The sequence below is a fragment of the Lepidochelys kempii genome, chromosome 21 (assembly GCF_965140285.1).
Source record: "Lepidochelys kempii isolate rLepKem1 chromosome 21, rLepKem1.hap1, whole genome shotgun sequence".
Taxonomy (NCBI): Eukaryota; Metazoa; Chordata; order Testudines; family Cheloniidae; genus Lepidochelys; species Lepidochelys kempii.
In genome coordinates this window covers 8,530,256-8,552,603 of record NC_136400.1, presented here as the reverse complement: position 1 = coordinate 8,552,603, position 22,348 = coordinate 8,530,256, and the positions used below count along the sequence as shown (strand labels likewise).

The 22,348-nt window shown below is 48.2% G+C and overlaps 1 protein-coding gene across 1 annotated transcript; it reads right to left on the bottom strand.

Annotated features, from left to right (window-relative positions):
* Positions 1-3,837: 3,837 nt before the first annotated feature.
* On the bottom strand, positions 3,838-17,289 carry FMOD (fibromodulin). The gene is made up of 3 exons (XM_073319556.2): positions 16,917-17,289; positions 12,025-13,017; positions 3,838-5,204 (listed from the first exon to the last, which is right to left on the bottom strand). Exons 2-3 carry the CDS (start codon positions 13,010-13,012, stop codon positions 5,053-5,055), a joined length of 1,140 nt encoding a protein of 379 aa, XP_073175657.2. The 5' UTR covers positions 13,013-13,017; positions 16,917-17,289; the 3' UTR covers positions 3,838-5,052.
* Positions 17,290-22,348: the final 5,059 nt, after the last annotated feature.

Genomic DNA, 22,348 nt, shown 5'->3' with positions numbered 1-22,348 from the left:
TTAACAGGCACTGACAGTGGCCGTGCCTTGGATCCCCCTATCTGCCTCCTGCCTTCCCATGGGATGGGGCCGATGAAGGCTGTCAGGGAGCCCGGATTCATGAATATTCTGGAGAATCCCTGGAGACACGTGCCTTGTCCCCAAACTAGATTCTACTAGATTCATCTTTCTTCCTTTCTCCTCCTCCTGAGTGCTTGATGGCCCTCCCGTTCTAGCCCACTCCAACCCTCCCGAGCATGGAGCAATCAGCTGGGGGTTTGTGCCCAGCTGTCACTGTTCTGCCATCAACTTCTTGTTGAGTTGGAGGAACTTCAGACTGCAGACTCAGCTCCCACAGGTCTGGCCTTAACCTACCCCATCCAGCAGGGTGCGGATGGTGTTCTTCATCAGGGCTTCGGAGAGGTGCCAGATGGGTGGGTATTTGGGGCTGAAAAACTTGGGCAGAACATTCCCATCTCAGCTCAGGCTTTAAAAACAGAGCAAGTTGAATGCAACTGACATGCAGCACTGACACCTAGCGTCAGAAATACAGTGGTGCCGGAAAAGATTTTACTCATCACAGTAAATATGCATTTAAAATCAAGGTGGGCCTTACCCTGTGAATCACACTGCCTCTCTGATGCTTTGCTTGAAAGCAACACTCCTCAGCCAATGGCTATAGTGAGGGGTGCAGGCAAGACTTAAATTCCCATACAGTATTTCCCGGCACCCGCCCCCACCCATGCCCTGTCCCACTCGGGGCTCCATGCTTCAGCTGCTGGGTGGGGTCTGAGGGCTTCAGCCCCATGGGGCATGCCAGGGCTCAGGGCTTCTGCCTCATGGGTTTGAAACTATTTGCCAGAGCTCTGCTCCATACCGTTCTGGCTGAATTTAAGCCCTGGGTGCATGGATGTTTTAGCGGTATCCAGAGAGGGTGATGCCACCCCCCTAAACTCTTTAGAGCAAGGACTCTGTTTATTATATGGGCATGCAGCACCGAGAGCAATTGTGCATTGGGGCCTCTAAGAGCTATTGTAGTAAAATTACTGGCTAATGGGGCTTCTGGCAGAAAGCCTTTACCAGGGCGCTGTCCATGGCTCACTTTCCAGACAGGTCAGTGGTGCTACATGATTTGCATTAATTGACTATCTGACCTTTTAGCCCAGTGGCAGATCTGGTACCTTGAGTGATGGTGTCAGCAGGCTTCTCGTAATTTTGGGGTAGCTGCTGGTTTGTTTGTTTAAAGTAACAACCCCCTCCGCCCAGAAGCCCCCTTCCAGAACCTTTTGGAATGGACAAGAATTAAGATGAGAGCTTGCCAAGTCACCACGGAAGAGGGATCCAAGCTGCAAAATTTGCATCCAGAGATGCATTTTCAAAACTCCTGAAGCTCAGGAGTGTTTGGAGCATGGTATTGACTGTAAAATTAGGATCTGAGTTTGGACTCTGTGGTCTCCCTTTGCAACAATGACGAGTGATCTTGGTCACCTCTGTTGTTAGAACCCCAACTTGAGATTCTTAGGAGACTTCCTGATTTTCAGCAAGCGTTGAGGGTCCTGCCCTCTGAAAAAACACGCCCCTTGTAGGTTAACATCTCATGTTTGGTACCCAAAATCACTAGTCACTTTTGAAAATTTAGGCTTAAACCTTTATAAAGTTCTGGAGTGTTTGTTTCAGGCCCATCTCTAATTGCCATCCAGACATTCAGAACTTGGCCTCTCTTTTTTGCATTCCTGAAACACGTTCCATGCAATTATAAAAAGGGTTTTATTGATTGGTATGATATCTACAATTCATGCTTTGGTGAGAGTACAGATTCCTTTATATTGTTAGCATGCAGTTTAAATGTGGAGGGTTTAGATGGCCTCTTGAGCTTCCCAAGTACCCCAGAAGGTCACCTGACCCTTGTTCTCTGCCTTGTCCAATGAACCTAGCTGGTATTTTGGCTTTTGTGAAATTCAGATTCACCGCCAAGATTTTTTTTAAATGGGACCCCAATCTGGGCTGGGGAAAAGGGGTGTTTCAGATCAAAACAGTCCAAGGGGATTGATGCTTAGCGCAGACCGAGCCTTGCTACCCTGTGAGTTCCTCAAGAGAAAAGAGCAAACAATTGTACAGCCAGAGAGTGCCACACTTAACAAACGCAATTAACCACAATGGGAAGGCACAGTGGGAATTTGCAATAAGGGTGAGTCTGGGCAGCTCCTTTCGTTTGATTGTGACATCTGACTGGGCTCACACACAACCATGAAACCAACTTTCCAGAATCAGATTGTCTGCCTTAAAGCAAAAGCTCACGGAACCAGAGTGAATCCTGCCTGGTATTGTAATGTCAAGGTGGGTCGCATTATAGTTACCACTGACTCTGAATGCCACTTTGTTAAACTGTAGCATTCTTCATCTGCAGCCAAGCAGCACATGGAAAGAAAGGTATGATCCCTATGTTAGGAGCAGTGATTAGCAAAGCTGGATTCCACAGGAGTTGAAAGTAACAAGAACGCTTTTTCTCACCAGCTATGGCTGCTGCACTGTCTCCTCCTGGTCACCTGCAAATTCGTTTGGTGGAGCTGACGCAGGAAAGGCCGCTCAGAGAATGATACTACCCCAAGGAAGTTGCCACCCAAGATCTGCCCTCCTGCTCCCTGGACTGGAAAAGGTTGCTACGTTGTGCCAGAAGTTTATAACTTTCAACTTAGTGCAACTGGGAAACTTAATGCTCTTGCAGCCTTGAAATTCCACTCGTCCCACCCGAAGGGGACAAAGTTTGGCAGGAACTCAGTTATCCAATGCAAACACCCTGCAGAAAAAGGTGGAATTTTAAATGTAAACCCTGTATATAGTGGAAACCACTTCAAGCCTGGGGGTGCGGCAGCATCCCCCCGCACTCCTAGTTCCAGCACCTATAGGTACTTTGGCATGGCTGGCTGACAGGACAGGGACAACCCCCCCACCGCACCCCCCACCTGTGAGCGCTGCTGCCTGGTAAATGTGTCACGTTCACGTGGCTAACTTTGTTTCAGCCGCCTGTCGATCCATCTCTGTTGCTCAGCCACATATGCGCCTTTTGCTTTGCCCACTAAGGGTGTTTGTGTCTATGAATTAAGAGTTAATACAAAGAGGAGAGGTTACGTTTGGATCTCCGGCAAAAATACAGAGTAACATTTCACTGACTTCCATTGGCAGCCACTTTGGTGGCAGGCACGCGATAAATGTTACAGAGAAAGATGAAGGCTAGCATACAATAGGAATGGTCATTCTAGCTCAGACCAGGAGCCCATCTGTCTGGTATCTTGTCTCTGACAGTGACCAATATCAGCGGCTTCACAGCAATGTTCAAGAAATTCCTTCAGGACAATTCTTGGACGAGCTTCCCTTAGCAGTAGTTTCACCCTAACTCCAGCAGTTGCTGGTTAACCGGTACCTAGAAGCAAGAGGGTTTGTAACCCTTATAGTTTATCTAATGGAGTTGTTCCGGGTTTGACACCACTGTTACAGAGATCAGAATCTGGCCCAAGGTCTATCAATTTAAAAACCCACAACACAGAGTCTCGCTGGCACTAAGATAATTGCACTCACGCTAAAGCCGCTCTGCCACCCTCTTGCAGTTCAAAAGGGCTATAGGATAAATGGGAACCAGGCTTTATGTATCTATTGGTATTTTTTCTTTTGGACCAATTCAGCTTGAAACATCCTAGTGGCAAATTCCAGCTAGATGGTGACACCTGGCCACATATCGGGCAATAGGCCGTGTTGGTTTGCCCACATTCTGAGGAGGGAAGGAAAGTGAGGGGCTCAAAAACTAGCCTGCAAACCTTTGAACCAAACAAATCTGCCCCCCCTCCCCCCGCCCACCCCAGCAATTCCCCTTTATAAACCAGCTCCTACATTTTGCTAGCTACACAGAAGCCTGCAGTGTGCCCTAGGAAGATAGTCCCCTGAAAGTTCAGCAGTCTCAAGTAAGAGGAGACCAGTACATACAGAATGTAAAGTTGCAGATCCTCAGCTGGTGTAAATCAGCATCATTCATAAGAACATAAGCACATAAGAACGGCCAGACTGGGTCAGACCAAAGGTCCATCCAGCCCAGTATCCTGTCTTCTGACAGTGGCCAGTGCCAGGTGCCCCAGAGGGAATGAACAGAACAGGGAACCATCAAGTGATCCATCCCCTGTCGCCTGTTTCCAGCTTCTGGCAAACAAAGGCTAGGGACACCATCCCTGCCCATCCTTGCTAATAGCCATTGATGGACCTATCCTCCATGAATTTATCTAGTTCTTTTTTGAACCCTGTTATAGTCTTGGCCTTCACAACATCCTCTGGCAAGGAGTTCCACAGGTTGACTGTGCATTTTGTGAAAAAATACTCCCTTTTGTTTGTTTTAAACCTGCTGCCTGAAGTCAATGTGGCTACACCCATTTACACCTGGGGAAGTTCTGACCCATAGATTATTGCAATTTTTCCATTCAAATTTTCCTCTCACCCTTCCTCTCTGCTCCTCTCTTCCACAGTCTCTCTTCAAATGATCCCCATCCTGTCCCATAGCCTGTTCTGTTTTTCCACACCACCTTTTAAAAACTTGAATTCTCCTCCTCCTCTGATCCCTTTACCACAGTTCCTCCTACACAGAACATGAACCCCAAAACCATCCCAGCTGGCATCAAACTTTCAAATCCAATGCATCTGAACGGAGACAACTTGAGTCCCCTCCAAGCAACCCACCCATACTGGTGGGAGCCGCATGGACATGCGGGCAGCAAGACAATGGTGGGGAATCATCAAGAGAACTGATTGGCTGGTTAGAGAGAGAAAAGTAGGGTTTTTATAGGACAAAGCAGAGACCTGCCTCCATACTGGTGTGACCTGATAAGCTAAAAGGGGTAGCAGCTAGTGGGTGGAGTTAATGACACATCCCTTCTACTTTGGCTGCTATTGTGCCACCCATATTACGCTATTGCAGAAGCCAGATCAAACCATCAAGCTGCATTAAAACAAGAATGAAGGCCTCCCCCAGCCTGGATTACTGGAATGGGTGTGGTGCTGCCCTGAGGACGGGGGGGGGGGGGTCAGTTGGGGTTAAATCTCAATGACGGCAGCACGTCTCAGGCAGAGGGGGGCATCTGGGGGCACCGCGTTCCTTTGGATCTCATTCCCATCCAGCCGCAAGACCTGGAGCTTGGAAAAGTTCATGACGTCGACGAGTGTGCAGAAGCTGCTGATGGAGAATTCTGCAGGGGGAAAAGGAGACAGAGCACTAAGAGACAGCTGGAGCTCAGAACTCTCTAGCTAGTGTTCATACAGTCCTGATGGGAAAGAGCCATGCCTCGGCTCGATCAGTACTAACAGCACCATGGGTAATAATAGTCATAACAAGTGGACATGACTAGAATGCCTAGGCACCATGGGAATACACTTTTTTATACAGTGCATTTTATTGCAATGTCTTGCTCCATAGTGCAGACACAGGGCCTTTGGAATTCAGTTGAGAACCACTGTGCCCCCTTTGTTGTCCCCCCACACACAAAAAAATCCCTCCCATAACTAAAAACCACACTTGGGCTATCTCAGTGGGGTTTGGAACATATATTGGACAAGGGCCAAAACTTTCAGAACTGAGTAATGATTTTGAGACACCTTTAGGAGGCCTGATTTTCAGACAGCGCTGAGCGCCTTCTCTCTGCAAATCAGGACGCTTAAAGTTGGGCACCCAACAAACGGAAGCTACCAAAATCACTAGCTATGTCTGAAAGGGCAGAAAATGCCCTGGCCCTGATTCTCCTCTCATTCATTCCTGTGTAAATCAGGAGTCACCCCACTGAAGTCAATGGAGTTTCACTCGTGTAGCTGAGGGAGGGTTCAGACCCTGCCCTCCTGTTAACATGGGGAAGGGAAGTAGTTTGCAGAGCAGGGCTGGGTCTGTTATCCTTACTTCTAGCAAGATCTGTCTGCTAACAGTGAAGGGGGCTGCTCTGATCCCAGTGGGTCACTACAGAGCCACAGCAAACCTTGAAAGCCCCCTGTTGTATTGTGGGAGAGGGTATGTTTTGGAGAGGGGCATGCTCCAGCTTTCCGTGCAGCCTTTGGGAAGGAAGAGAGCAACCAGGGGGCAGCAAAGCTCCAGGACTTGGTGGAGACTTAACAAATACCTAGCTGGGGAGAGAGGATTTGTTAGCACAGATGTTCCTCGTTTAAAGCCGGGGAGGTGACCGCACTGCTCACACGCAGACTTGGGAGAACAGTGAGACTCCATCTCTCCAGCACCACCCAGGGGCAGCGGGACAGGGAATAGGCATTGAGCTGTCTGCTGGCCCTCTGTCGCTCTTTCACAGGGGGAGTAGCCCTGACTAATGGTAAGAGCAGGGAGATGGGAAACGTGAGTTCTCTTCCTGCCTCTGCTACTGTTTCACTATGTGTCTTTGGTCAAGTCACTTCATCTCTCACTGCCTCCATTTCCCTGTTGTGACACCCTGTTATTTCTGTTACAGCAGCACAGTGTTGCCACATGTACTGATAAAATGGACTTCCATATAAGTGCCAAGCACACCATTACAGAGAACTTTACAAGAAGTACGAGTATGCTGTGGAAATAGAACTGATGTATTTATAAGTATATGTACAAGTTCTTTCAACCCCCGTATTATAAGAATTAAGCTAATTCTTATAATAGCTTATCTGTTTTTTCTTTGGACACTGATCCATCACAGAGTTGTTGCTGCAGAAAAGTATCCATACAAGGGGGCCTTGTGCTCTGGGGTTTCCCCAGGGCCTGTGAACAAGTCTCCCCATTGCAGCTGGGCCGGGGAGCGGGTTTCCCGCTACTGGTTGCATTGACCAATCAGAAACGAAGGTTGGGTGGGGGGGCAAGGCTGCCACCCTCCCTGGCTAGTGCAACAGCGGGGCCAACAGAAAAAAGCCCTGGTAGCCGGCACTCAAGGCTTGAAACCCCTAAGCTGGGACAATGGGTTCTGGGGGCCAGCCAGATTCTGGGACAGTTGGGTGGGATGTGATGGTTTCAAACAGCTATTTTGAAAAAGTATTTGCAGATAAAAAAAGTTATTTATTCTTTAAGTATCTTTAAAATGTATTTAAATTCAAGTACTAAGTACAGAAAATTTAAAGTACTTAAGTACTAGTATGTAGAGTACCCCAACATACTTACCTACATGGGAACACTGCAGTAGCATCTAAGGGCTCCAACCAAGATCCAAGCCCCATTGTGTTAAGTGCCGTACATACGCATAGTGAGAGACAGCCCTTGCCCTAAAGAGCTTCAGAAGACAAGACAGTCAGTGGGTGAGAAGGTTAAATGACTTGCCCAAAAGTCACACAGCTTGTTTGTGGCAAAGCCGGGGTCAAACCAATCTCTCCCGAAACCTAGTTCAATGCCCCATCCACTGGACCACACTGCCTCAGCTTCAGTCATTAGGATTTGTAAAGTTCTTTGAGATCCTTGGATGATGACACTAAAGACAAAGTGATATTGTCCATCGGAGATGAGGTCACAGGGAGAATGTCTTCCATCCAGGAGATCATAACATCATTATCTTAAAAGCTCAGCAGAGGCCAGGTCTGTGTTAAAACAAAACACTGCCTCTCAATTCTGTCGATCTGCAGCATTCCTCATTCACTACAGGGAAATAAAGGTCTTCAGAGAACCCCACTGAATATTTTCAAGTTCAGCTGCAAAAACAGCCGTAAAAATGCATGACTAAATAAACAGAAGGGGTTGAGCGCCAGCATGATTTAACGCCATCTATGTGCAGACTCAACAACTGCACACGTTGAAAGCAAACATTTGGGAGTCTGTTCTCGTTTTGCATGTCTGTCAGTTCCCCAGTGCAGGGCTACGCATGTCCCTTAAAACAGTTGATGGCATCACGAACACTTAATTTAAGTAAGTGATCCAGGCAGCCACGGCTTGTTGCTCAGGTTTCTCTGATATTACAGAGCATCCGGATCGCAGGGCTTGTCAGGGGAGTGAAGCAGGAATGGATTTTTCCAGGCATCCAGCTTAAAAAAATATATGTTCCATTTGTTTTCTTATTTCAGTGAATTTCGCCCTGGCGAAAGATGCCAGATTGGTTCTGGAGATGAAAGGCTTCTGTTTAACCACAGAACCTCAGCAGCACAGGAAATGACAGGGCAAGCTTCCCACACATGATGCTTCCACTAACCTGGAGGGGCCTCTTTTGGGGTGCCTGCCTTAAGTGCTTATATGGCCACCATTACTCTAGGAACCCCCCATTTTCTTAAAAAATGGATTTACCCTCACAACACTGCGGTGAGGTAGGGCAGTGCTCTTATCTGCATCAAACAGTTGGCAAAGCAAGGCAAAAGAGACCAAGGGCTTGTTGACATGAAAAATAATCCAGAAAAAGTTAGGATATGAATTTAAAGCAGACTAACTATTCATGATTCACTCCATGTGTGGATGTTCTTATTTCGGAATAGGAATGCCTTATTCTGAATTAGCGTAATCCACTTTGGAGGTAAACTGAAATAAATAGGAGTTAGGCACCTAAATATCTTTGAGGATCTGCGTGCAAGCTCTTTGGGGCAGGACTGTCTCTTACCATGAGTCTATGCAACCCCTAGTACAATAGGGTCCCGATCTCGGTTGGGTCTATAAGCAAGACAATAATAAATAATAAGATGAAACCTCTTCAGTGTACTGAACATCCTTCAGAAAATAACATTCATGACTTATGATCAGCAATGGACCTAGGCTGGATTCAAAGTGGTGACTGTCAGGTTAAAGGTTCCGGAACCCCCCAAAATAGCACATTTAGAATCTCAGACAAGATTTTTCCAGTTGCCTTTTAGGGGGGAACCAAATTTTGAACAGGAACGTTGCTCTTGTGACTTGGATATTTTGGAGAGAAATCTAGATGCTGACATGAGACTTTCCGACGTGAAAGTATCTGCCTATTACATCCAAGCTGCTTTGCGTGATCCAAGGTTTTAGAATAAACAGGCCCAAAGCTGAATTCCCCGATGCTGCCAAATTGGAGAAATTTTAAAGAGCTGCTGATGGCAGAAGTTTAGTGGATCCCAGTAAGGAGGGAGAGAGAGAGAGGCAGACTGAAAGAAGAAAGATGCTTGGTTTTGTCTGGTCCTTTCTATGTGTCTTCTTGGGATCCCTCTGAATGAAGAGTCATCTATGGAACACGGTAACCTTTGTGTACTGGTTACTGGAGCCCATGATATGGGTTGCTTCAGTAACTTGCTATCACGGACTGAAGGCTTCCTCCTTCCCGTATTTGTTCCATGTGTGTTGGGAATAGCTGGAGATATTATTAACTAAGTGGCCAGCATGCAAGCTACAGTTTAGGGTTGCATCCCCTCTCCAATCTGGACCTGCAGAGCTTCCATTAATGGCAGTTGGTTTCTGGGGACCAATAAGTGACTTTAGGAATGGAAAAGGAGAGGTGGCCAACAACTTTCCAACCAGGAGATGCTGCCCCTACAGATGGGACTTCTGCTGCGGCTAGTGACAAGTGATGTAATGGCCGTATCAAAGTCACAGACAGCACTTGCGAGGGAGTCCTCTGAATGAGACCTCACACAGCATCTGGTGTCTCTTGCAACATGGTACACCACTGTCCCAGTGAACCAGACTAATTCCTTGGCTCTGTCACTTCCCATTCAGCTGTGTCCATGCTACACTGCAGTGGTGTCTGGAAACTCCATAGCCCCTTAGAACAGTGGTTCTTAACCAGGGGCCCAGGGCCCCCTCGGGGCCACGAGCAGGTTTCAGGGGGTCCGCCAAGCAGGGCCGCCATTATTACTTGCTGGGGCCCGGAGCAGAAAGCCGAAGCCCCACCACCTGGGGCTGAAGCCAAAGTCTGACCAACTTAGCTTCACAGGGCCCTCTATGGTGTGGGGCCCCAGGAAATTGCCCTGAACTCTGGCCCTGGCTTTTATATGCAGAAAACCAGTTGTTGTGGCACAGACGGGCCGTGGAATTTTTATAGCGTGTTGAGGGGGGCCTCAGAAAGAAAAACGCTGAGAACCCCTGCCTTCGAATGTAATGTGCACCAGTAAAGAGGAAACAGACAGAAGCTCAGCATTGAGCAGGGCAAGTGGAGCCTACAGCAGCAGTCATCAAAGCCTGGCAATGCCGGTCCTGCTGGAGAACCGCTGGTCAAGAAAGACTATTTATCCTGTGCACAAATCTCTGATCTAGGGTGGCTCAGGGTCTGCCAACGTGAGCAGATACAAGAATCCCTGTGACAACACAGACCCTGTTACCCCCAGCCCCATCTGACCCCAGCACAAACCCCATCATCCCACCCTGATGGAGACCCTCCCTCAGACATTTGCTCAGGCTTTCGTGTCAGTATCACCTAGGCCCCTCCCAGCTAAATCCACACTGGAGTTTCTTGGACAGTGCAGATGGATTTAGTCCCTGTGCCAAGGAGGCTGCCGGAAAGGCCAGGCAGCAGCTCTCACTAATTGTAATGACGATGCATGCTCGCAGCAGCAGGGCGGAAGAGATGCACTGTGGTGCTTTAGCACCCCAGGGAGAGGAGCATCACTATTTTTGGCTTCCGAGCCAGTAATGTCAAGAAGCCAGTGCTCCAGGCCAGGAATGGATACAGTATTAAGTTAGGCAGAAGCCCAAATGCATAGACACAAGTGGACTGCATGGGCCAAATGCAAGCTGGAGTGAGCTGGTGCAACTCCCATGGGTCAAATCAGTCTTGGTGTAAATGACAGAGTATGTTACCAGGTGCATGTAACTGGCAAAGTAGCAAACCTTGCGCTGATCTGACATTCAGAAAGCAGCCTTTGCCCATGCACATAAATGGGTAGGTGCACCTACACCATTACCCATATTCCCAGAGTTAGCTTCAGGTCTGGTGTAAGCAGACACAGTCCCCATTAGGTTTAATAGGAGTTGTGCTCACTCTTCGGGTCTGAATCTGGGCCCTGCAGACTTGCACGCCCACTGAGTGCCAAAGCGTGGCGTAAGTTACACCTCTTTGCCACTTACCCCCTCCTTCCTGATCAAACCTATGTCCTCTGGACCCAATTCTGCTCCCACCCACACCACTGACTTCAGTGGAGTCACTCCCCATTTACACCCACGTAAGTGAGAATGGAATCAGGTGTGTCACTTGCACCACAGTTTACATCCCAGTGCAGGGAACCAAATGTAGGTCTCTAGGGTTATTCATCTGTGCACCAGCGTGAGGGGGGAGGGCAGAATATTGTCTTTCACCTGCCATACAAAGGATGAGTTTCTTTCTCTTCTTTTCACACCTTTTCTGTTGTGCTTTTTTACTCTTTTCACAACAAAAGTTCATATAAAGAAACCACATGGGCGCACAGCTGGGTCCCAAATAACTGTGTTTACTCGATATACACAAACACGTCAGTCTTAGCCACCTACACGCTGCTGCTCTCACTGGCTTCTAATATAGAGGACACAGTGAGCGCCACGACAGGGTTCTCAAAACATTTAAAGGGATATGATCCTATTCGGATACACTATACTTTCTGATGTCCTCTTCTTTCGGTGGCATCCCCCATCCTCAGTGCAGCCACATCATTTGTACCTAAAATGACCTTTGTCACCTGATCTCTGATGATTTAATTCAGCTAGTATTTTTTTTTATCATTAATGATCTCAATCTCGTTATTTCTTCACCTTTAAATTCCCTGTGGAGTTCTACCTCATCTTGCAGAATTTAAAAAGATAATCTCACAGACACGAGAAAGACTTCCACTGAGCAAAAGGATAACACCTTGCACTTACCAGAGCACCGTGCATCCCAGCATCTCAGAGCACTTCACCATGTAGATGGGGCAAACAGGGGCACAGAGTAGGGAAGTGACTGTCCTAAGGCTACATAAGAAATCAGTGGTATAGACCGCAATGGAATTCAGGTTTTCTGAGTTCCGGTCCCTCTGCTCAGGCCATTAGACCAGGCTGCATCCAACAAACAGTGCCAGAACCTGGCTCCCCATCTCCCTACCCCTTGTCCTGACCATTGACAATGGGACCCCCTAACATCAAGAGGTTGCGGTTGGGATGCTGCTCACCATTGATTTGGTTCCCTTGGAGATAGAGGTTCTCGAGGTTGGTGCTAACCCGGGGGATCTTCTGGAGCCTGTTATAAGACAGATCGAGCTCTAGGATGCTGCTGGTGTTGAAGGTGTTGGAGGAGAGCCCCTCGTTGGTCAGGCTGTTATGGGACAGCCTGATATAGAGCAGCTTGGGGGACACCTTGAAATACTCATCGGGGATGGTGTAGATGTAGTTGTGCTCTAGGTAGAGCTGCTCAAGAGAGCTTGGGAGGCCATCAGGGAGCTTCCTGAGGTGATTGTAGCTCAGGTCAACAAGGATCAAGGACTTTAACCCTTTGAAAGATGCTCCTATATCATGGATCTGGTTGTGGCTGAGATACAGGGCAGTGAGGTTCTCCAACCCCTCTAGAGCATTGGATGGGATCCTGGTGATCTGATTGTAAGCCAGGTGGAGTTCTCTCAGGGACCTGGGCAGGGGGCTGGGCATCTTGGTCAGGTTGTTGTTATCCAGATACAGCCTCTCCAGGTTCTTGAGCTTGGCAAAGACCTTCTTGCCCATCTTCTCACTGGTTATCTGATTGCCGTGCAGCGCAATCCATTCCAGCGTCGTGGCATTGTCGAAAGCCCCCTCTTGGACGGTGGTGATCTGGTTGTTCTGGAAGTAGACGTACTTCATTCTGGAAGGCACAAAGGGAAGGTACCTCAGGTTGCGGCTGTCGCAGTACAATGCTGTGGAGAAGTTGGGGGGGCAGTCGCACTCCTGGGGGCATTCCCGGGAAACGGGCTCAGGGATGCGCTCCGCAAAGGAGGACCCAGGCGGGACATAAGAGTAAGGAGGGACCTCATCCTCGTAGTACGGCATGTAGTTATAGGACAACGCCTGGCTGCGACGGTACTGATGCAGCCAGTACATATCTTCTTCGTCTTCATACTGGCCCAGGGAGACCCCACACAGCCCAGCTACTATCAGGACAGAAGCCCAGTGCATTGTGCAGAACCTCATGGAACCTGTATAGAAGTGGGAAAAATATGAGCAACTTTAGGTCAGGCACAAGTGACTAGAAATAGGAAGCAGGCGGGTGTTTATCATGGGGCCTGGAGCATTGGAGAGGGAACAAGGTGACCTGGGTTCTATTCCTGACTCTGTCACTGGTTTTCTGAGTGACCTTGGACAAGTCACTTCCCTTCTTGGCGTTTCAGTACAAACGGGGATAATGACACTGACCTCTTTTGTAAAGTGCTTTGAGGTCTGCTAATGACAAGTGCTGTATAAGAGCCAGGTGTTATTATCATACCACTGCGGGTGGGGGCCCTTGAGTGGCAGTAATAGAGAGAGCTGGATCCAATTCATCACCGTTTCATTTGCTTTTTGTGAACATTCATGCCAGTGACATTTTGATCATGATAACTTATTTATTATTATTATTATTATTATTTTATTATTACAGTAGTGTCTATAGATGCTACAAATGAGATTGGAGCCCTATTGTGCTCGGAGCTGTACGTTGTAAGAGTTCCTGATCCTAGTATATATAGACAAGAAGTACACAGGATGGAGGAGAGACAGAGACAGCAGGTCAGTGATGAGCTGAGAAGAGAACCCAAGTCTCCTGACATTGCAAATATATTTAATGCACATGGACCTGTATAAAGATTTGCATTATGAGTGGTTGCTTGGAAGCTCTTTAGGCGTCACCCACTCAGGAAGCAGAAACAATACCTTGTGACTTAAGTGACCAATTAGACCCCATGAATAGCAATTGTCTGAAGTGACAAATAGTCACGATGAAACCCAGAGGCTGAAGTAACCATTCATCATCGACTTTTGCATCGCAAACACGTTTACTAAGATCAAAGTCTATTCATGGATAATTTACATGCAGAAGAAAAGAGGCTAAATTAGTGGCATGAAATTGTTGCTGTTAATATTTCATCAGGCTGCAGTCACAGACCCAGGCACCTGGACGCAATGAGACAAAGCCTGTTTGGCTGGGGAGGAGGGGTGGCCTACTGGAGAGGGCTTTGGATCGAGACTCAGGAAACCTGGCATTCCTGGCTTTGTCACAGGCATCTTTCGTGACTTGGGGAAGTGACTTAATCTATCCCACGCCTCAGTTCCACATCTGTACAATGGGGTTAATGGAATCATGGATTCCTAGAAGATTAGGGTTGGAAGAGGCCTCAGGAGGTCATCTGGTCCCACCCCCTGCTCAAAGCAGGACCAACCCCTACTAAATCGTCCCAGCCAGAGCTTTGTCAAGCCGGGACTTAAAAACCTCTAAGGATGGAGATTCCACTACCTCCCTAGGTAACGCATTCCAGTGCTTCACCACCCTCCTCGTGAAACAGTGTTTCCTAATATCCAACCTAGAGCTCCCCCACTGCAACTTGAGACCATTGCTCCTTGTTCTGTCATCTGCTACCACTACTGAGAACAGCCGCGCTCCATCCTCTTTGGAACCCCCCCTCAGGTAGTTGAAGGCTGCTATCAAATCCCCCCTCACTCTTCTCTTCTGCAAACTAAACAAGCCCTACCTACATAATACTGCCCTACCTTGCCATTAACGACAGTAGGTTTTGGCACACCATGGCCATGAGGGCCATATAACCACCCACACAGTGGCTTACACTCCTTCCTTAATTCTGCATGCATAGAACAGCATGCAAGGAAGAGTTTGGAAAGCATCTGGGAAATACCCCAGGCTGCACTGAGTGGGAGAGGTTAAAGGGATGAGAGCAGGTTCAGTCCTTCACCTCCTCCTCTTACATGCCAGGACCTCGGGGCAGTGGTAACACAATGGGAGCAGGCTGAGTCCCTCAAATCAGCGAGCAAACTCCCAGTGGGGGCAGGACTGGGCTCACCCACCCAGAGGGGGAGGGGAGAATGACCCTGGAGACGGAGGCATCTTCCAGTATGTACCACAAAGCACTTCATCAACATTCAACGGCCTGTCCTTATTGTCTCAGAGTGACCAGCATGATGGAGAGTGGGCTGCTTCCAGCTATTCTGAGCATTGGGAGTCCAACTTAATGTTAAGGTCTGTTCTGCGGAAGGAGAAGGCTGCCCTTGTGCTTACAGCACTGGCCTGGGCTGTAGGAGACCGGGCTTCAACTCCCATCTCTGCCACCGTCTTCCTGAGTCACCTTATCTCGCTCTGGGCCTCAGTTCCCTATCTGGAAATGGGGATAGCAATAACACTTCCCATTCTTTCTCTGTCTGGAGTATTTAGACTGTAAGCTTTGTGGGACAAGGACCATCACTGCCCGTATGTACAGCACCTAGCGCAATGGGGCTGCGCTCTTGGCTGGTGCTACTATAATCCAAGTAAGGGTGGAAGATCAGAGGTCCCCTTGCAGGCATGTCCAGGCCCTTGCAAAGCTGTGAAATTGGTGCCTGTTGGACATTCTGATCTGGATTTGCTGCCCCTGCAGTGCAGACAGCCTGTCCAAACTGCGGCTTTGGCAGGGGTGTCCCCAGACTAATTATCACAGGAGGCCTCTGGGTTACTTGTAGCGGGCCTCACAGCACCCATAGCCCTGACTCAGACATACATACAGAACAGAGCTGCAGGAAGGGGGGGATATTTATTGCTCCAGCCCTAATGAGGAATCCCGGCACTCCAGACAAAGAGGGTACAGTCCTGCTCTGAGCCAGACTGCGCATCGCCACCTAGGCACACTGCTGGCTGGCAGGCTGCTCGTGTGGGAAGAAAAGAGGGATTGAAACACTCCGTGGCTGGGCTCTTGGGTTTCTTCCATTTTCCATACCTACAGGAGTTCCTGCAGCCGATGGGGCCAGTGAAATGTGGTGCATTACTGAGTCTGTGTGCGGTGCAGGAGCTTGGCATGCAGGCTGCTTCAGAGAGCAGCTCTCCTCCTCCTCCCATTCCAGGGGTACCTTGACTGGTAAAATACTACTCCTGCTTCCCGAGAAATGGGCTTCCTCCACCCCCACTAAAAGCCATCTTTCCCACTGTACAGCACCATTCCTCGGGGGTCTGTCCCCCCTATTTGGCACAATTCCTAGGGGTTCTGTCCCCCCTTATTTGGCACAATTCCTAGGGGGTCTGCCCCAATTCCTAGGTCTCTCCCACTATGTGGAACTTTTCCTAAGGGGGAATCTCCACTATACACTATTGTTCCTAGGGGTACCTTCCTGCAAGTACACACCATTCTGAGATGGTCTTTCCCCCAATCTACCCGCTCCTAAGGAGCCTCTCTTGCATATACAGCACAGTTTCCCTCTGTCCAATGCCAAGTCCACAGGGTTTGTCTCTCAACCTACAGCCCCCTTCCTATAGGGAGCTTTCCACTGTCCAACCCCATTTCTACAGTGGGGTCTGTATCCCTTTCATGTGTAGGATAAAACAAGTTTAACATCTTCATCTGTCAGCATGAATAAGCTGGTCCCATTCCACTGACTGCTAGTCTAACTGGGATTGTGCTGCATAGGGCACCTTGCTGGAACAACCAGAGTCGGACAGCATGAGCTTCATCCATCCCCATCATTGCCACCTTCTCACCCTGTTAACCCGGGAATATCCTTCATCTAGAACCCAATGCAGAGCCAGGTAGATGTTGTGCTGGGTGGAGTAGGTGGTGGTTGGGGGTCTGGAGTCTGGCATGAATCTGTCTGTCTAGCTTGTCTCACCCCTCCCTAACAAGTCACCAATGAAAAATGGCATTGTTAATAAGGGCGAAAGCTCCCCCAGTGGTAACCAAAGCAGCCCTTGAGGCTCAGACCTGTGCCATCCATGTCATTGGCGTGTGATTCACAGGGCTCCCTGTGTCAACATCATGCCACCGGCATGACGAGGGGGTTGCATTCCCTCTGCGGTGCAGGTATGCAAACAAATAATAAAAAAAAAAGGCAGCATAACCCATGATAAATACAGAAATCAACTTACCGGACCCAGAGTCCCTTTTCCAAAGCCTCAGTGTTCGTCTGCCTGATCTCCTGTGTATTAAAGAGCATGTGTGTGTCTCAATTTGCCAGGGTTGGTGCCCGCCCCGCAGTCCTGATCAAATAGTGTGCTTGCAGGTCATGGGCACTGCAAGGTTTTTCTTCTGGAGTGACCTCCCAGCAGCAGACAGTTTGCAGACTCGAGTGAAGATACCCTACCACTGCCTGACTTTATAAATAACCTGCTTTTTCTCTCTCCTCTCTCTCACTCTCGTGTCTTTCCTTGGAGAGGCGTTGGCAGTTTTCAGCCTCTCTCTGTTTAACAAGTTAGTAGAACCGTGGGTGTTGTTTTGTAAAAGACTTTTCCTATGTCTCCTGCATTTCTCATCAAACAGAGACGATGAGGCTGCTTTAAAAAAAAACGGGCTTTGGGTGGGGGGAGACGCTGAGGATGAACGGCTTTGAAACAAAGCATCTTTCACGTTTTCACTGCGGGTGGGGAGAGCTGGCAGAATGGCCCACAGGCTGCATCCCTTGGCTCTGGGTCACCAGCAAACCTTGATATTTTATTTTTCTACTATTAAATAGGAATGTATCATAGAAATATTTATTCTAATGAAGCAGCATCCAAAAACCTAATGTAACCCTAAGAATTTGTTTTCACCTGCTGCTGAAAGGTGCCAGGTTGACAGTCCTGTTAGCTGGAGTCCTCTGTCAAGCCACATGAGAAGCAAAATAGTTTCTTGCTTAGATACTGTGGGGAAGGATGCCCTAGAAGTATCTAAGACACACAGCGCATAGACCAGGACTTGGGAGTCCTGGGTTTCTATCCATCCTTTTATGATCCCATTACTGTAATATCTGGGCATCTTACCATCTTTAATCTTTATCACATGCCTGTGCAGAAGGGCAGCGCTACCGTCCCCATTTTACAGATGGGGGACCTGAGGCCCAGAGACATTTAGGACTTGTCTCCACTTGAACATTAATCTGGAACAAGGTAAACTGCTAATTTAAAGTGGATTCACTGCTCTTGATTAACTCCACATGTGGATGCTCTTATTCCAGATCAGCTTATTCCACTTGCAAAGTGGAATAACTCCCCTGTAGACAAGCCCGAAGGCACTTGCCAAGATTCACACAGCCAAAGGAATTGGACCGGAGCCTTCCAGAGTCACATGCTATCTACAGCCCTAGCCTTCCTGCTTGGGGGCTCCGCTCCCAGTTCTGCCACAGCTAGTCGCTCAACTTATGCAAGTCGCTTCGCTTCTCAGTGCCAGCTTCCCCATCTGTGTTATGAAGCTAACGCTACTGACCCAGCTTTGTAAAGCGCTTTGAGATCAAACAGGCCTATACAAGGGCTTAAATATTATTATTTATCCACCACACGGGCCAGGGCAGTCCAAGCTGCTTCCAGATTCCACATTATTCCCTGCCAACTTGCCTCTGGAGAAGCAAGAGGCCTTTGTAATTCCGGGGCTATCCGCTTTCACCAGCTCTCGACGCACATGGTATTTTTAAAACTTCAAGACATAATTATTAGTTATTCAAACATTTCCTCCCGCTCCCCTCACAAAAGAAAAACCAATAGATCCTCATCCAGCCGCTAATAACCCGTAAGTAAAGCAGCAGTCAGGGCACCGGGGCTAGGGTTTCTGAAGGAGCCTGGAGTAAATTAGTTAAATTCAACAGGAGATGGATGCCAAACTCCCTTAGGAGGTTGTCTTTATGTAGATTCCTTTGAAAATCCCAGCCTAAACTATCACTGCTTTTTGGGATGCTTGCAGTGACCCTAATAACTCGTAACGAATTGCTAGTAGGAGCGCTCTTTGTAGCTGGAAAGAACAGGAGGCGGATTCATGGAAGTTATTAGGAAAGGGGCTGGTTGTATGGAATCATTGTCCTACAGAGCAGCTGCTATTTATTTGGGCAAGGTATGGCCGGAGAGATCAAAGGGTCACACTTTCTGTAGCAATATGAATGCTGTTCGGAGCAGCATCCTGCCTGCTACAGCTCTCTCCACACCGCAGTAAAACACCTGCAGCTGGCCCAAGTTAGCTGATTTGGGCTCGCAGAGCCCGGGCTGCGGGGCTATCCATTTCAGGGTAGGCGTCCAGGCTCAGGCTGGAGCCCAGGCTCTGGGAGGGCAGAAGATCCCAGAGTTGGACTCCAGCCTGAGCCTAAAGGTCTACACAGCAATTAATCTGTGTAATGCCTAGGCAATAGTTTTTAACACAACTTACAAGCCCCGTGGTTTTTGGCACGGGCTTGTAAGATGATTTCTTATTACATTGAATGTCATTGGAAATGTCATGAGGTTGTTGAGAAATTTCATGAAAGCCTTGCCCGAAACAGGATAAAATTCCCAAGTGAAGCTTGCTATGAGCCTTGTACCATGCATCACTGGTCCCTGCACGCAATCATGAGAAAAGCCTTCTATAAAATTGACCTAATTTCATAGTGTAGCCATAGCCTTACATTAAAGTAGATGGGTTGTCCGCAAGGCTACCTTGGCTTCACAGCAGGGGCATAATACATCCCTGACCCTGTGTCCTTGACCAGTTGAAGCATTTCATAGAAGCCACCTCTCTGGCTGTTCATAATGTTCAGCTTGCCTGTCCACCTTTTCCTTCCACCCGTCATTGAGGCAAGTTTACATCACAAAATTAAGTCGACCTAAGTTATGTCGACATACAGGTGCCAGAGTAATTAAATCGTTTTTGCATGTCCACACTATGCTCCATGGGTTGATGGTGCACGTCCTCACTACTAACACTTGCACTGATGCGGAAAGCAGTGCACCGTGGGTAGCTATGCCACTGTGCAACTTGCCACCATCTAGCGCAGGCTGTTTGGGGAAGGGTTTGCAATGCCTCATGGGAGCAAATGCGTTCTACGGGAGGACCGGGAACATGGTTTCTATGTCTCATGATGCAGTTTTCTCCATCCCATAATTTTATCTGCAGCCAATAATGTTTCATGCCTCTTTTCAAAAGCCCTGCCAACCCACGCATCCGCCATCTCTGTAAGCATGGATCTTGCACAGCTGTGCACTACTGTGATGAGCATTGCGAGCACAGAGCACCTGATCCTGCAGTATTTGCAGAGCCGCCAGATGAGCCGCGGGGAACATGGAAGTTCCTTGGAGGCTAGCGTGCTGTGGGACACAGTAAGAACCAATTCAAGGTTGTCGTTGGCATTCACTGAGCAGTTGCAGACATGACATGAGGAATCCAACACCATTAAGGTCCATCGTGGTCCGCCAAGCAACAGTTCCGTTTATTATTGCAGAATGAGGTGCAGAGTTTGCAGTGGTCTTGTCATCATGGACCTTCTCAGACCACCCTCCATTAATACCGATGAACCTTCTATGGTGATCAGCCAGACCTTGCAGCACCGTGCAGAGACACCCCTTACCGTTGATGAATTCTGAGTCCTGGGGGTGGGACAAAAAGAAGCATGTGGTTCCCATCACTAGCCCATATACAATTTGAGAACCCCAACCATGCAACTCCAGCAATAAACCCCTGAGCATCTCCAAGCTTTATGACCTAGGGCAACAGCACATTCCGGATAGCACCACTGCACCTCCATGACAATAGCCCCAATGGCTGATCTACCAACACCACACTGGGCAGTTGCTGACTGGTAGCAATGAGGGTGTGGCGAGCTTCCAGATACCACTCACCACATACCTGGGTCCAGCGCTACAGCTGTGGGGTGAACCATCTCTGCTGGTCTCCCAGGTCTGCATCTCTGTCCTGCCCCGCCCATCACAGCTCGTTGGCCGTGCCTCAAAACAGCAGCCCACCATGGGAAGCCGCTCCAGGAAAAATTCATGCAGAAGCGACAGCTTGATTTCAGCCGCCTCCTCTCCAGGTGCCTGTATTGCACTGCCCCAGAAACCGTTGCCCACAGTTTGGGACACATGGGAAGCAACCTGTCTGTAGTGATGACCGTCAGGGGCACAGCACTCAGTAGTGTTTCCGCTACACTGTGTGAAAGTGCTTGGAAAAGGGAGATGGCTCATAAACGCCAGAAGAATGATGGGATGTAGTGAGAGGAACTAATTGGTTGGGAATTAATTCGTTTGACCCCGAGTTCCAGAATCCCAGTGCTTTGGGGTAACTATCCCACAAGGCACCGTGGAAAAAAATACCAGAATGCATAGAGCCTAGTGGAGGAATATTGCACTGGGGGATGTCTGCTGCCCTGAAGGCTGAGTGCTTATTTGGAGCAGTGCAGGGGTGCGTGGGCATGATGATCCCAAAGAGAAGTACATTAACCTGGGATCATGCAGTGTGGATATGCCGCTCGCATTCAGTTGTTCAGGAACACTTAATGCAGATAGACATAACCCCAAACAACTTTCAAGCATGGACATATGCTGAGGTACCTACAAGACCCCTCATTCTGATAGGATCTGAGCACCATGCAATCTTTAATATATTTATCCTCACAACACAGTTATGAGTTGGGCAAGTGCTATTATGCCCACTTTACAGATGGGAAACTGAGGCACCGGGAGACTAAGGCATTAGCTTCATTAGGAAAAAAGATGTGTTCTTAACTTGAATTAGCTAACATAAGGTGAAATCCTAATGAAAACAAGGCAGTTGTAGTTTTCACACAAGTTTGCAGGACAAGGTAAACCTTAGACTAAGAACACACGTTGATTCCTCATGAATAAATACCTTAAATGTGTATTCACCTTCAAGTCCATAAAAGCTTGTTACAAGGAGGAGGAAGAAAAATTGTTCTCCTTAACCTCTGAGGATAGGACAACAAGTAATGGACTTACATTGCAGCAAGGGTGGTTTAGGTTGGACATTAGGAAAAACTTTCTAACTGTCAGGATGGTTAAGCACTGGAATAAATTGCCTAGGGAGGTTGTGGAATCTCCATCATTGGGGATTTTTAAGAGCAGGTTAGACAAACACCTGTCAGGGATGGCCTGGATAATACTTAGCCCTGCCTTGAGAGTAGGGCACTGGATTGGATGACCTCTCGCGGTCCCTTCCAGTCCTACGATTAGTGTCAAAGCACAGACTTGACCCTTGGCTTGCCAAGTCTGAGGCAAGGGTCCCCTACCCACTAAACCAACCAGGAAGTTCTATTTTGTGTGCTGTTAGGTGGATCTACAGTTAAGAGGAAAAGACCCTATTTGCTTCACACAAGCTGTCCTTGGTCTAATGTGAAGAGCAACACAATTATGAAGGGGTCTCTCCTGCTGTCAAAGAGAGGAGGTGCACACAATAATGTAAATTACCCACTTGTTAGACAGGTGAACCAAAGTCAAATCTTTGGGAATTCAAGACACCACTAACACCAAGAACTTAGTAGGCTGTTAAAAGGGCTAGACATTTCTTTGGATAGTGACAACACCCACTCTTATATTAGACAGGGTATATACCCTATAAATATTATATACTCGCC